Below are 15,771 nucleotides of genomic sequence, written 5' to 3' on the forward strand. Positions count from 1 at the left end.
CCAAACCCTGATCCATGGTGCTGTTCAGATACTCCATTTATACTGAGGTTAATATTTGGGAGTCTTGAAGGGTTGCCTTGCACGGAGAGCAGGAAAGAAAGAAAAAGGAGACTGGTTCTCATGCCATGTCTGATCTTGTCTTACAGTACTTCTCATGAACTTGAGGTGGTCAAAAATAAAAGTATCCCCCATTTTGTTTGTATTAAAATTGTGAGAAGAAGTTAGAATCAAAAGGCATGCAACAGCTGATGTCAGGCAGGTCATGTTTCCTGCTTTAGATCTGTGTTACTGCCTGTAGCTCAGTTTAAGGTCAACCAGAAGGCAGCAAGACTGTTTTTGTTGTGCCTTGGAAAAAATCCACAGAGTCTGGGTATGCAGCCTGAAGCCAAAATCAGATTTTATTCATGCTGGTTATATAAATTACAGATATTACCAAGCTATATACAGAATTGCTCTTCTTTTTTATTTTCTACATGATGCTTGCTGAACTTACATGCAGCTTGCTTTGAATCACTCAGTGTAATGGACAGAGATGTGCCTGTTTCTTTGAAATTCACTTCCATGTATCACAAAAATATCTCATACTTTGTTTTCGCTCACTCACTTTCAACTAACCTAAATAGCATGGGTGAAAGGAGAAATGAAAGTAAAATCTATGTCTTACTGATCCAAGGAGGTTCTGTTTTCATCACAGAAGTCTCATTTATACCTGCTTGAGAAAGCTGTAAGGTGCAAATGTTAAAGGGTTTGTGTTTTAAGAGCTTTGCATGCATTAACCATGTGTGGGCAAAGCTTGCATTTTGATTGAGCCTGCATTTGTGAAATACAGTGGTCTTGGAGTTGCCTGTTTATTATTCTATTAACAGAGGTTTTAGGGATAATACTGGGGGAAATAAAACCAAAACAACAAAACCAAACAACCCAAACTCAGCAGTAAACACGTCTGAAAGAAAAAAAAAAGAGGGCAATTTACTGTTTTTACAAAAACTAGTTGTCCTGCTTGTCAAGTGAGCCTGTGACATGTAATATCCTGTCACGCAGCACAAGTTTCCAGGTGGTCAGCAAATGCTGCAGCCCTTCAGTAAATGTTTTTTAAAACTGCTTCCCTGTTGCCATTAGTTAACATCCAAACTGTGTCAGATTGGGGTTTTTTATTTGTAGACTTTCTGACAGTACTTGCTGGGGTATCTGAGTGCCTCTTGCCCAAACAGATTTACTTCTGCAACTATTTTGTGAGAGGGGAAGTTTTACTAACTCTCTCTTCCAGTGGAGAAATGGAGACAGCCTTTTTAACACCACAAGTTTTATGTCTGCTTCCTTTCTGGAACTCCCTTCTCTCCCGAGCCTCACCTACCTGTCTTCCACAACTTCTGCTGTGGTGTCAGATAAAAATCTATGCTGATGGCAATTCATCTTTGGAGAAAAGCAATCCCCAGATACCTCTGCAATATTCCAAGTCAGGGGAACAAGAAGCTTTGCTTTGAAATAGTATTTGAATCAGTGGTGTATAAGATTATAAATAAGCAGAAAGTATTTAACATCATAAATCCCAATTTCTCCAAACTCATTGTCTTTAGTTATCTTTATATGCTGTCTTCAAAAGCAAGACATTTTGTTCTTATGCTCTCATATTTACAGCAATTCTATGGAAATTAGTTAAATTAGCAAGTAAAATTTATGTCTGCTGAAGTCAAATGATGCCCAAGCTAGAAAGGATTTGGTCTTTTTTCAGTGACAACAGCAAATCTGACTTGCAAAAGGCTGTTTGAATCCCTAGGGAGAAAATTCCTTGTTTATGTGTTGTTGAAAGAGGCCTAAGAATAATGTAATGGTTTCCAGAAAAGCTGACTTTCGAGGTGACAGAAAAAAAATTTATGTCTTCTTTAACCCATCCAATGTTCACACAATTACTGATTTTTCCAATATGTGCACTTCAGTCAGTTGAGTAAGGAGAACTCAGCTAGAAGGAGAAAAAGGAAAATATTAGTCTCATGGCACTCACAGCTGTTCATTCAAAAGATAATGCAGATGAAAGCTTCTCTGGCTCAAGGTAACTGCAGAGTCACTTTGAAAATGTCATACAAACTGATAAGGATCTGAAAATCCTGTTTCTAGTTGTTTATAAAATAGAGGGATGCTCTTTATAAGACACTGTGTAGGAAATTGTTGCAGTAAGAATAAGCATGGTATTTATTTTTTGTATGAGCTTTGTGGTTCTTGAAGCCTGTGGATATGTATAGCAGGGTTCTTCCTGGAGTCTTGTTCTTTTGATGGGTAAGAGAAGCTGGATTGAGGGGGGGATAGAAAGGAATTCAGCAAGACTGCAGAAAGTATATCTTGCTAAGACTGAGTTATTCAGTTGTAGGATATTTTGTCCTGCTACAGATTTCACTCTTGTTTTCTGTATGTCACATGATATTGTTTTATTTGCATTTCATGGTGAAAAAGTATTGCTTTAATAGTGCGAATTGTCTGCTTGCAATACTCAGCCAGCTCTTCAGCAGGGTAGATTGTTGTGTGAATTTGATAAAGAAAAAACCTTCGTATTTTCCTCATTTCCATTTAGCAAGGTAAATTGAATGGAAAAGGGACGGAAGGAATTGTTTAAAAATCTTCTAAAACTATTTCTCTCATGAAATTTCCAGCAGAACTTTCTAATAAGACCCTACGGAAATATCACTTACCATCTAGCAGCACTGAACCACTCATCTTGGTACCTTTAAAATGGTATTTAACACTTGCAGTTTGCTACCAGGCACATTCTTTTTGTTGGGTTCTGACCTTAAACGATGGCCATGGTCACAGCTAATTCTGAAGCTCTGAAAAGAGCTGGTTTGAGATTTATTGAGCATGCAAAAAGAAACCAAAAATGTTTGGAGGCTGATGTTAACTGAAAGTGAATCCAAATGTTCTTTACTCTGACGAAAGTTCAGGAAAGCAAATGCGTACATTGTTCGTAAGTGCAGTTGGGGAGGTCAGAACCATTTCCACATGTTATAAACCAAAACAGAAAGGAGTGGGGACATGTCCTGGATTGGGTGGGGTAGGTTTTAATGCAGAATTTTAATTCAGGCTGGATATTTCGTTTTCAGCTAAAGAACTAGTTTGTCACAAGTGCTATAGGAGAAAAACGTGAAGAATAAAAAAAAGATATCTTACTCTTGAGTGGATTTTCAGGTTGCTGTATTAAAGAACTCATCCACTTGTATATGAAGTTTAACTGTACTTCTAATTACTGACAATCAGGATTCTGGTTTAGTTTTGTTCTGTTTGTGGGTAAGGAGAAGTGTTTACAGAGAGGCATTTGAAGGGGAGTTGGCAGGCTTTTAAATACATGACCATTTTAAGATCATAAATCATTGAACATACACAAAGTTAAGGGCTAGTGTTAAAAAAGAAGATTTTCTTCTAAAGCTGCTAGAGCCAAACCACTGCTGTGTTTGTTGAGAAAAGTCTGCTGGACAAATTCCCACCTGGCTATGTATCATTGTTCTAAGGACTCTGAGCCATGATGATTCAGAACATCATTTCTAGTCAATAAGGAAAGAGGAATTTTTAAAAAAAATATGATGTTTGTAGAGTATTTTCCTAACTTTTCTATATACTAAGCTAACATTACTTTTCTTTGCTGAAAGTGTTTTAGTTGACTTTTAATTTTGCACTTTGAAACCCCATGTAAAATCTTGCAGTGTGAAAAAGTTGTGCAAGTTTGCTGAATTGGAAATTATCATATTCCTTGGGCAGCTCCCTGAGCAAGTCCAGGCTTTTGTGCTGTCCAGAGAATTAGTATAGGTGGCATGTATTTGTCAGGGTAAAGCCTTCATTTGTGCAAGAACTCTGGGATCTTTGTGTTCTGGCATTCATGATTCATTGCCCAGCATGTCAGGCAATTCCAGTGCTTTCAATATGCTTGCAGTATCCTGCAGCATTTAGAATAGGAAATATCTGCACCATTGTTTCAGAATGTAATGCAGCAAGTGATGAAAGAGCTCTGATTCACAGTTGTACAAGCAGCCTTTCATTAACCAGCATCTGTGCTGTATCCTGTTTGCTTAATATTTATTTATGAATGGGAAAGTTCACAACTTACAGCACTTTCAATGGCTGTGGGACTCAGGTGTTCTCTCAGCACAGCATAAACGCTTGGAGACATTGGAAGAAGATCTGATGGAGAATGTGGTTCTGTAGAGTCATTTAAGCTAAAAAGAGAGAAAAAAAAAGGAAAAAATAATCCAAGAAAAAACTTGAATCCCTCTGTGCATATCAGTGGACTATGATGAATGTTTTTTAGGTTTATTAACCCTGTACTCAGGCTTGCTGCTGGCCCTGTAAGCTCATGCAACAACCTGGTATATGCTTAAAAATGTAGGAGATTGAGTCAGGTATGTCCTCTTTCGTTGCTCCTAACATCAGTTGCTGGGAAAAGAAAAGGAGTCAGTGAAAGAAAAGTAGATCAGAGTACCATAAAATCTGCAATTTTTACAAATGGTTTGCCCCATTAATGGAAAAAGCACTCCACAGGTGAAGTCCTTTACTTCCCTTTCTTGTCTTTAGCAGTCCTTGCAAAACTATTTCCCAATAGTTTGGGGAAAGGAGGCAGGGGAAACTCAGAAATAGGATGTAAATTAAAAATAACTGGTAAAGTGTAACACACCTGTGAGGATACTTACATTTTGGAGACTGGGATAAATACAGAAGGAACATAACCTTTCCCTCCTCCATCTGAGGGCTTTGAGACTAGAATAAAGAGTAGAGAAATTAAATATTGTCTAGTCATTGTATTATCTATTTGAAATAGATTATTTGCTTGAAGTGCTGCGGGCAATAATAAATTGTAAAGTCCCTGCATAAATAAGTAGCCATGAAAGTGAGAGGAATTTCTGAGATTAGTCCTTGAGTTCAGATCTTAGTCACAGAATTGCCTGTGCTCCCTTGATATGAAACACAATATAATAGTGCAACTGATGAAAGAGATTTCGTTAGGCCTTGAAAAAAAATATACAATTCTTTAAGTTTGGTACTCTGAGCCTGCAGATTTCAGTTCTGCAAATGTTTGGAGCTCTGCCTCTACAGATACAGCTTCAGCAATGTGTCGTGAATTCCAATTCTTTTGCACAAAATTAAGCATATATGTAAGATTTCAGATGATTGGAGCATTAGGCAAAGTCCACAGAGTTAAAATGAAGAGGGAGAAAAGTACTGTAGCCTCCAAATATTTTTGAGTTGTGTAGGAATTTGAGTTCAAATGGAATTGTAACCTTTGAAACTGAAAGTCTAGAAGAATGTGTTTTATCTATTAAAAAAATAAGGCTTTGAGGGCTTTCTTTAAGTGAGAATTAATTTTATCTAAAAATGAGCTGACTTGTAACTTGGACATAAAAGAACGTGGGCCTGAACATATTTGGAACCATCCTTGTTTAGGCTTTTTGCATTTTCCAGTGCAGTTGCCAGGGGCTTTTGTCTGCCATAACAACTTGGTAATTGTGCAGTATATTGGGAAAAGGTGGTGCAGATAAGCAGCCTTTGTTTTAGGGTTTCATTGTTCCATGAAATGAAACAAAATCGGGTTTCCAAGTTTTTTGGGAAATAGTGAGTTTTCTTGAAATGAACAAGAGCCAGCACGCTACAGTGTAACACAATAAGCAGGATGACTTTTCAGTTTCCTCTCTGTTAAACACCCAAGCACTGAATTTTGTGATTCATTAGTCAGAGAAAAAAATTCCATTTCTTAGCTTCTTTTAAATATTGTCATCACCTCTACTTTAACCTCTAAGACCAGGGATGTATTTGCAAAACGAAGCTGTCTAAATGACAGACACATGTTTAAACAGTTCTCATGAAGATGACTATTACAGGAGGCATCTTAATCTGTTCTCAGTGCTCAAACTGCCTCTTGACTTTGCAGCTGCTGTGCAGGAAGGGTAAATAGAGAAGTGGAGCCTAACCTTCGTTTGGCTGACAGCTGTAGTGTTTGCCAAAGGCTTTATCTTTGGGGATATCTGGGTACAGGTACTTGAGGGGGTTTTCAGGAACGTTGTCTGCCATGATAACTTTGTAGTCGCGCAGTATGTCGGCAAACGGCAGGGCAGATAAGCGACCTTTGTTGTAGGGCTCCACCGAATGAAATGTTACATCTCCTGCAAAAACACAAAGGAAACACAACCTGCAGATGAACAACTGCAGCTGGAACAGGTTTTTGCATTTCTTTTGAGGTTTACACTTGTAGAGGCTTTACCTGTTCTTAGCTACATTAGTATCTTTCAACGTTTAATTTCTGCATGTTTGGAAACAAATCTAAAGCCTGCAGTTAGCAGGTGCACCTCACAGAGAGTTTTGTTAATATTAAGGGCTCAGAGGTAGAATGTCAGAGTTTTGGTTTGTGTTTGAGAAATTATGATACTTGTATCTTGTCCAAAACCATACTATGACATGATACATGTAAATTTTACTACCAAACCAAACTCGACTCCTGTATTGCAGGTCTATTGTAGAGTTTGGGTTAGTTTTGATTTAGTTGTTGGCTTGGTTTTTTTTTTTTATTTTAATTATACTTACCATTTTCTAGCTGATCCACCCAAGTAAAGGTAATTCCACCCAGATTGCTCTCACTAAACCTTAATAAGAATGTTCCTGGTGTCTTGTCTTTCAGCAGAATTCGTTCCTTTTCTTTGCTTACAAATCCCATTATGTACCTGAGGTATAACAGGAAATCATGGGTTTACTTTTGGAAAAAAAATACAGACTTGGATCTGTGCAATGTGTAGAATCATAGAAGGGCCTGGGTTGGAAGGGACCTTAAAGTTCACCTGGTTCCAAACCCCCTGCCGTGGACAGGGACATCTTTCACCAGACCAGGTTGCTCAGAACTATCCAGCCTGGCCTTGGGCTGGCCAGACTTTATACAGATGTTCAAAACCTGGTTATAAAGCTTTATAAGGCTTGGGAATTATGACCAAAACTTTGTGTGATTACACATGGAATATGGCATTGAGCTCAAAATACTAATAAGCCTGGTGAAATTTATCCCCGTACTTGATTGCACAGACAGAACTGAAGAATAGATCTAAACCTGCATTTCTAAGAGTTCCCATGTTGCTTCCCTTTGACAGCAATTTCCAAAAGTTATGAATGGGAGAAGGGAGACAGAAGTGTTAAACTCATTGCAAATACTCCTCTGCATGGCTAAAACTGAGATGAGTAAAGGACAGAGAAAATGTGGACAGAGATCAATAGACAGCAGTTCCCTTGTTGCTCACCCATCAATCCAAAGGGGAAGAATGTGTTTTTTAATCAAGTCCAAGATTGCTTCGAGCCAAACCCAAAAGGTAAAAGACTTCCCAGGCAAATGTTCCTAACAGTTAAAAAACAACCACAAAACACAATCAAAACCAACACACCCGAGAGGAGAATCATGAGAGTGATGTTACCCAACGTTCACATGACAGTTTCTTCTCAGTTTCTTAAGAATAAGCTACTTTTCTCAAGTGAGAATCACAATTTGAGCTGTGGTTTTGACTAACATCTCTCTTTCAGCCTGACATAAAACCAACTGATTTTTAAGATATGCATTGGAAGCACCTCATTTTTCAAGGAGAATAAAAATCACATCTGTGGTTTCTTCCTAGTTATAAGTTTATATTTTGAGTGAAAAGAAGATGAGAAAGTTGAAATTCCTTCTCAGGTTCTGCACATGTTTAAATAATGTAGTTAATATGAATTAAAGGAGCTTACCCTTCTTTATCAATACATTCTCTCTTCCTCATCAAAGTTATTGCATATACTGACTGTCTTGGAATAATTTAGCTCAAAACTAAACACATGAAAAATCTTACTTATGTTTTATGAAAGATGTATTGCATGCTTTGGTAAGACTTTCAGTTGATCCTATACAGAAATATATAAGGCACACTCTAATGGCAGTTTCTGATATCTGTAGGAATATAACTAAGTAGATCCCCAATCCCAAGCTTTATGCTTCTGAAAGCGTTTTCTTCCTAGTTAAATTTTTACAAGGGATGTGATTATGCTGAGCTGAAAGTCCCGCATATGGCAAGTGGGAATCTTATCAGCAGCATCAGAGAAACAAAGATAGGCATGGCTGTGGGTGTTATGAGAAATAAGAGTTTAGTGTTATTTTTGGCACAGTACCTTGCAGAACTTTGCCCAGGATAGTTGATAATCATTGTAACTGACTTGCTGTCCTGAAAGAGGAAAAAAACCCAAAAACCCCAAATGGGGCATGTATTAATCTGAAGTTATGAAATAGATATTGCTTGATATCTGTATAGTTGGGTGAGGGGTGAGGGGAGAAGTACAATCCATCCAGACTTGGGGAGAGAGGGATAGGGGCATGCTAAGGGACTGCAGATCTGGTTTTCTGTATTCTTTTGAAGCAGGGATAATAGTTTTGGAAATATTTGCCTAAAGTAGCCTGTGACTCGGTTTTTGCAACACTACGCGCTCAGTTTCAGTTTTTAGCCTAAATGTTACTTCTCAGCTTTTCCCAGGGCCTTTCCCTTCTGGGACACCCTTGGGTCTCAGAGTACTCAGTAGTTCATCTTGCTGAGGTTGCAGGGCCTCTTTGCTGTGCTGACACCAGTGAAGCATCTCTGGTGAGGCCCCAGAAATGAACAGACCCACAAGGATAGGTACTTAAAATGAAAAAACCCCAAACCAAATCTCATAAGCAAGCAAAAATACTTCCTTTTGATTTCAGATGTATGAGATAATTGTTAAGGAGGCAAAATAACATCACAGTTCAGTGTGACTTTGATGCCCTCTTCCTTCAGTTGAGCAGCCTGGAAGTTCGAAAGTTGAATTACTTTGTGATAAGAATAAGCTGATGCCTGCTTTTCTTCAAAAAAAAAAAAGTCATTGTGACATTTTTGACATCAGCTCTGGAAATGGAGGTCATGCCTTGCTGGTTTTGGCTGGGGTGGAGTTCATTTTCTTCACAGCAGCCAGTGTGTTTTGGATTTGTGCTGGAAACAGTGTTGGCAATACAGGGATGGTTTAGCTCTTTCTGAGCAGGGCTTACACACAGTGCCTCTCAACCCTCCCATGAGCAAAGGGGCTGGGAGTGCTGGAAGATGGGAGAGGACACAGCTAGGACAGCTGATCCTAACTGGCCAAAAGGACATTTTGCACCATATGGTGACATGCTCAGCATGTAAACTTAGGGGTAAGGAGGAGGAAGGAGGGGATGTTTGGGGTGATGGCATCTGTCTTCCCAAGTAACTCCTTTGTGTGATGAATCCAGCCCGGACTTCCAGGCTGAACACTTGCCTGCAGATGGGAGGTAGTGAATGAATTCCTTGTTTGCCTTGTGTGCACGTGTGGCTTTTGCTTTATGTGCTAAACTGTCTTTAGCTTGGCCCATGAGCTTTCTCACTTTTCCCTTTTCTCGCTGTACCCTTCCAATTCTCTCCCCATCTCACTCTGGGGGAGTGTAGGGCTGTGTGGGGCTTAGTTGCCAGCTGGTGCTAAACCACAACGTGTATTTAAAGCCCCTACCTGTAGCTACCAAATGTAAGAACCCCAAAGCAAATAAAATCTGTACATTTCTACACACTTACCCGTAAGTTTCTCTGCCAGCATGTTGAGCTGTTCAGAATTGAGTCCACGACCAACATATGATGAGAATTGCCAGCTCAGGACTTCTAAGAGCTGGCTCAAAGTGGCAGCAGGGGGGTTGTTGAAGAAAGACAAATTCTGCAACAGAATGAATGCTCTGTTTACATAGCAACCATGAAATACATATCAGGCTGTAAGAGGAGGCTGCAAGTGCTTGAGCAGCATCTGGAAGTGTTGAAAGTGAGCTCTGTGTGTGGGGAAGCACTGGGGCAAATGTGTGGGCCCTCCCACCTGCAGGCACCCAGCAAGGTCCAGAGGGGTGCCTGAGCAGGGTTGTAGGGTGAGACTCCTAGAGAGAGCTCAAGTCCCTGTGTGCATCTTGGATGTTAAAATGCCTTGCTATGCCTCTGGTAGTGTCCTGTGTAAAGGCAGTGACAATATGCTTCCATCCTGTCCAAAAAAAATCTAGATATTATCATTATATTTTAATGTTTAGTGCATGGAAACTTTAAAGCATTACATACTGATATGGTGACGTGCTGTTGAATCATTTGCCTTATCTTAGTTTTTTCAGTTGTGGGGTTTTTTTTTATTCTACACACAATGGACATACTGAGGACTGTGCAAAAACTCTTTGGAGTATCACAGAGTGATAATGCAGTCCAGCCTGTGAGCTGGCCTGCCACCATGGCAGACTGTCTGCCCCTTTCCCTGCTCTGAGCATCTGTATGCCTGCACTAATCCCCAGCTGAAAGCCTGAGAGCCACTGACAGCCCTGTTCCACAGCCTGCAAATACAGTAACAGCGGCTGAATCTAAAATATGTGCTGAGACAGCTGGAGCCTTAGAAAGAATGATTCTGCCTCTGCTCAGGGTTAGAGCCACTAGAAGTTGCTTTTAACATTTATAATCTTCTCCACAGAAAGCACAAGTTGCCATAAAATCCGTGGGGGAAAGCAGAATTTAAGTACATTACAGATTCACCTATGTGCCTGCTTTCCTGGTCTGGAGTTGTACTGATAGAATTATTTTCTAACAGGTCTAGTTTTAGTCAGCTACATCCAAGAAAGATAAAATAAATCTAGTGAAGTCATAGACGTTGTGGAGAAGGCCTGTCACCTTTCTTTAGTTTAAGAACTACTACTTTAGGCTGCAAAAAGAAAAGCTAAGAGTACATGTGGTTTTTATAGCTGGGCAGGGAAAGAAAGATAAAGAGAACAACAATAAAGTGTGATGTTGATAACTGTGTACGTGACAAAAATGAGGTCAGTTCAAAAGGGAAATACATTTTTTTTTTACACTTAATGTAAATAATACAAATGTGAAATTGCACTAATAATAACACAAATGTGAAAATGCAGAAAGCCAGTATTTGCATACTGAGGATCTACCTGAGGATCGTTGGTTGACAGGTTGTACCAAATAATGGAGGCCCATGCGTTGGGGAGTTGGCTGACGTTGGAAATCATCACCACAGGCAAAGAGCTGGTCTGGTGGAGAGAATGAATGCCCTGTGTAAATGCTGCTGAGGAAAGTATTAGTGCTGTGCTTTGGGTTTTTAGCCTCCCATTCTTCCCAAAGCAGAGACTTCTTTTCCAGAAGCTCTGGAAATCTTGTGTCAGCTTGTGGTTACTGCTGGGGGCCTCACCGAGGACAGGCAGACCTGTGGGGTGGCCCAGCACAGTTGTACTTCTATAAACTGCTGGAAAATGCCTTTTTCTCCTGCCCCAGATAATCTATCCCAAATACTCACTTCCAAATTTATGGTCAATCCATACAGGCAGACCTGTGTCTCAAAGCTGATGGAGTGCAGTTCCTCTGTCACCATGTGAGGCCCCTGAGGGAATAACCAGGTTATAAAGTTGGGAGTGCACAGCTGGCATTTAACACTGGTTTACTGATCCAGCTGCTGAGGTTACACTTGGAAAAAAATCTCATAACAAATATATAAGCAGAACAGGAAAAGAAGTGAAGGAAACAATTTGTTCAACTCTGACATTAAATTAGTCCAGAAGTTTGGTAATTTTTCTGATGAATCTAAAAGAACCCCTTAATATTGTTCTAGACTTTTATCTTTTTCTGAAATGGTACTTTTAAACACAATTTGCACACAAGAAGTTAACAGATAATTTTGTGTGTCCAATAAAGGTTGTCTCCAACTTTCCTTTTCCTAAAGTTTCCTGACTGATTGACAATTGGACTTCAAACAGAGATGTTCAACTTCAAGGAGAAACAAACCAGAAACAAAGCAAATAGGCACAGCTTTAATGACAAATGGGCCTTCATCCAGGTTTGCTGTGGGTTCTAGTTGAAGGACTAGAGGCCTAAATCATTAATCCAAAGTAAATCTGGTATTAAAACCCCGTGCTTTTCTTGGATGAAAACCACTAAAATCTGTTTGTCATTGTTGATTAAAGTTTGTAGTATTAGCGTTTGTTTTGATTACAAAGCAGCATAGCTCTGCAAAGATCCAAATCTCTGCCCCTTAGGAAACAGATTTCTTGAAATACATTTCCATCCCTGGAACTCAAAGTATAAAAATATATTTGTTCTTTTCCAGTTTTCTTTGTTGTTGGTCTTTTCCCTCCCCATCATGCATTTGTTTTGTCAGACTTTTCTTTTAAAAAAAGAAATAAAAAATTGCAAATCAAAATGCTTTCTCATGACGAAATATCCAGCTTAACCTGTATTTCTGACACAAAGTTGATAAGGATTGGTGAAACAACCTTCTTCCCCCATTATGATTTTGCAGAAGCAGATTTTTCTCATGGAAAAATCATCTAGGCAAAAAGATACATCTGCATGAAAGAACAAATCTAAAATAGAAAACTTCCACTTTTTTCTTAATGAGGCCAGTTATATTTAACTACACTTTTAGCATACTGAACGTCCTATAACAAACCAAGTTTTGAAAGCATTATAGTTGCTGTTAACAAAGAAAATCCCAACTCTTGTTCTGCTAATAACCACTTTCACAGACTGACTTGGCCAAGGAGAGGCTCTGGTTGAGGAAATCAGCAGTGAACCAGGTCACAGTTGAGTTGTCCTAATTCTCCACAGCCCTATGATAGCTTTATACAGTTTTAAAGGCACAATGTGTAGAAATGGGAAGAAAATGCTGCTAAAACTTGCCAACATTTCTTAACCTACATTTTTGCATTTGCTTGTTGTGGTGTCAGTGATTTTGTAAGCAGCCAAGTAACTGGGAGGTGAGCCTTGAGCTTCAGTCTTGCTAATTGGGTGCTGAGTTGTTCTGTTCAGAAATGTGTGTGAAAGGGGCACACGAATCTTCTGCTTTAGGTTTTGCTCAAATTCTTCATGCTCATCACACCTTCTGCTTTGTACTTAAAGAATACGGCAAATAACTCTTGTGTTTGTATAAATACAGCTATTTGGGCTGTAATGTGAATGATTTTATTTTTATATATATTTTTAAAATATGTTTTTTAACAACCTTACTCAGCTACGCTGGATTTAGTGCTGTCATGCCATACACAAAATCACCACGAGAGGGGAACCTACGACCAGGCTGGGACAAGTGCAAGCAAATTAAGCACATTTTTGATCCTGGCTGAGGCAGCAAACCCCTTTGATACAAAGATAATGACACCCTGACTTTAGCTCTGAACCTGACCAGCAGAACATATATTTAAAGAACCTTTCCTGTAGGAAACAATTATTTCAACAACAGAAAAAAAATTAAAAGCTTATTTGGTTTTGCTTTTTTTTTTTCTTTTTTTTTCTTTTTTTTCAAAGTCTAAATGACCAGAAAGGTAACCTTTGAGTGGAATGCACTCATTTGAATTATTAATCTCTACCTTCTATTGTAACTTCTTCAATATACAGACTTCAGGCACGCAATTACAATTTGAGTAATTCCAAAGAATTCTCATCATACTTATACTTACATAATTATTGGATCCTGTACTTAGTATATATTTCAAAATATAACAACTCTTTGACTTGAATAAAATCAAATCTGAAATACTTGTGAGAGAATGCAAAAACAACATGCAAAATAAATGCACAAACCTCATTTCCTTTGCTTCCAGCACTTGTTTTCATTTCTTTGGGTTGCTGTATAAAGCAAAGCAATATTTGTGTCAGAGATACTATACACAGAAGTACATATAAAGAACATAATTTATAACCAGGATGTTCTTAGTCATAATAAGATTTTATTTGCAATATGCAAATGAAGTCTAATGAAGACTCTGACACTGCACATTGAAAATTCTATTCAGTGAGGGGTCTTTTGATGTTTTTAAAGAATTTTTAGGAAACTGAGTTAATGCAACAAAGCATTAATTAGGGTGCTTGCCAAGTGTATCCCACAAAACCAAAAAAAAAGCTAAAACCATCGATCTCAATCTCCTTTTGCAAAACTACACTGATGCACTGCATCTGTGGTTAAGCCCCAAAATTACCACAGGCAAGAGTTAGTCAGAGAGCAGGACTCACTGGGCTCTCAGAGAAGTTACACAAGCACTGCTCTAGTCTCTCACGAGGCTTTATCACAGGCATTAATTTCCGATAGATTTCAAGCATTCAATTCTATCTCCCCTAGAAAACTGTGGTGTGGTTTAAGGTTTTTTGTTTGTTTGTTCTGTGTGCTGGGTTTTTCTGCTTGGTTTGTTTTTTATTTTTTTGCTGTTGTTGGTTTGGTGTTTGAGGTTTTTTTTAACCAAACTCAGTTTCTGTGAAGCTTTTTAATTCAGCAGGATTACTCTTTCCTTTTCTGGTGGTAATTAGGATTTGCTTTCTCATTTCTGTGAAATTCTTATTTTAGAGAATGGATGAAGTATAGAATGGCATAAAGATGTTCTAGGAGTAATCTTTTTGTACAAAGAGAAAGAAAATGAGTGTGGCCTTGACAGTAATACAGTTCTCCCTCCAGAGTTTCTAAAGAATCTTTTATTTCTCTACTCACAACAGTACACAAAAAAAAGTACTGTTTTTTACAATAGTAAAAAAGTGTCAAACCTACCAAATGTCGAAATTCTACTGACAAGCTCCCATTTGCAGACTCATCCATGTTCATGGCTTTCACATGTGTTCCACACAGAACAAATCTACGGTTACTGCACAGAACATGACAGTTATGGACTCAAATACCAGTGTATTGGAAAAAATTAATAAATATGGTATTTTATTGTCTTACCTTACAGTTGAAACATTCCTGAAAGAGAAGAGGGGTGGGGAAGAGGAAAGGGGTTGTGAATCAGTAAATGTGTAAAATGGAACTTTTACTGAGAAGCATATCTGAGATGGTAGATTTTGCCTGCTCAAAGTTGTTTTGTATTGACCCTACAGCTACAGTTTTTAAACTGAAGAATTGAAATTCATACTGTCCACTTGGACTTTTGCATCTGGCCATATGTAGGTAGTGTATTTTATTTTGCTATTTATTAAAGTATATGGCTTCTGAGAAAAACAGCCCTGGCTTCTCTCTTGCTCCCTCCTCACCGGGTGTATTTCCCTCCTCTTGTGGGCCCACATCTATGTCCATGCAGCCAAGGTGGTTTTTAGGGGCTTGCAGAAGCACAACAAGCAGAAGCAGGGAGGTAGCTGGTACCTAGGGCTGGGGATGTTGCATCGTGAGAGCTCAGAGCTATTTCAAAACTAACTATTCCATAAATGCAATATAGTTTGATTTCAGACTTTTGTGTAATGCTGCTGTATCAGTCTGCTGAATTTTTTTCTGTCTTGAGACAAATCTTAAATGGACTTCTTGCCTCTAATTTGAAACCATCAATTAGACTTAGCAGCTTTGTTTTTAAAAAAGAAGTCTTCCACATAAAAAGAATTGTTACTATGATCTTTTCACTGGTGGTTTTCAAAATTTTCTTTTCCTTTTCCTTTTAAAAGCAGTTTAAAAATCAGATAGGGTAGCCACTGAAAAAAAACTGTGCTGTCTCTGGAGGGAGTAAGAGAATAGCTTCACTTTTAAGTTTCTTACTTGTCAATAGTTGCTTTCACTCTGATCTGGTAGTTCAGCTCTGGCAATTTAATTAGCAACCTTCAAAACAGAAAATGAGAGAGTGGATATTAATAAATGTCTCCCCAGAAAACACTAGACTGGTTGCTTCAGAATGAAGTATCAGAAATTATTGTCATCTGAAAACAGATTAGGCATCTAGGATTACAATACAATTTACAGGGTTGAATTCTCAGAAAGAAGAGCTGGGCTGTTCCAGTG

The 15,771-nt window shown here is 38.6% G+C and overlaps 1 protein-coding gene across 1 annotated transcript in view; it reads right to left on the reverse strand.

Moving 5' to 3' along the window:
• Positions 1-355: 355 nt before the first annotated feature.
• Positions 356-15,771, reverse strand: part of STAT4 (signal transducer and activator of transcription 4) — a 40,392-nt gene continuing 24,976 nt past the window's right edge. Inside the window, exons 11-24 of the mRNA XM_064718014.1 lie at positions 15,532-15,591; positions 14,734-14,751; positions 14,560-14,653; positions 13,605-13,649; positions 11,326-11,409; positions 10,964-11,062; positions 9,576-9,711; positions 8,149-8,201; positions 7,257-7,351; positions 6,556-6,692; positions 5,946-6,137; positions 4,671-4,737; positions 4,091-4,199; positions 356-1,960 (exon numbers count right to left, since the gene is read on the reverse strand). Of these exons, the coding sequence (XP_064574084.1) occupies positions 1,934-1,960; positions 4,091-4,199; positions 4,671-4,737; positions 5,946-6,137; positions 6,556-6,692; positions 7,257-7,351; positions 8,149-8,201; positions 9,576-9,711; positions 10,964-11,062; positions 11,326-11,409; positions 13,605-13,649; positions 14,560-14,653; positions 14,734-14,751; positions 15,532-15,591 (1,216 nt within the window). The 3' untranslated portion in view covers positions 356-1,933. The remainder of the gene's footprint in view (positions 1,961-4,090; positions 4,200-4,670; positions 4,738-5,945; positions 6,138-6,555; positions 6,693-7,256; positions 7,352-8,148; positions 8,202-9,575; positions 9,712-10,963; positions 11,063-11,325; positions 11,410-13,604; positions 13,650-14,559; positions 14,654-14,733; positions 14,752-15,531; positions 15,592-15,771) is intronic.

Source organism: Zonotrichia leucophrys, chromosome 7 (assembly GCF_028769735.1).
Source record: "Zonotrichia leucophrys gambelii isolate GWCS_2022_RI chromosome 7, RI_Zleu_2.0, whole genome shotgun sequence".
NCBI lineage: Eukaryota > Metazoa > Chordata > Aves > Passeriformes > Passerellidae > Zonotrichia > Zonotrichia leucophrys.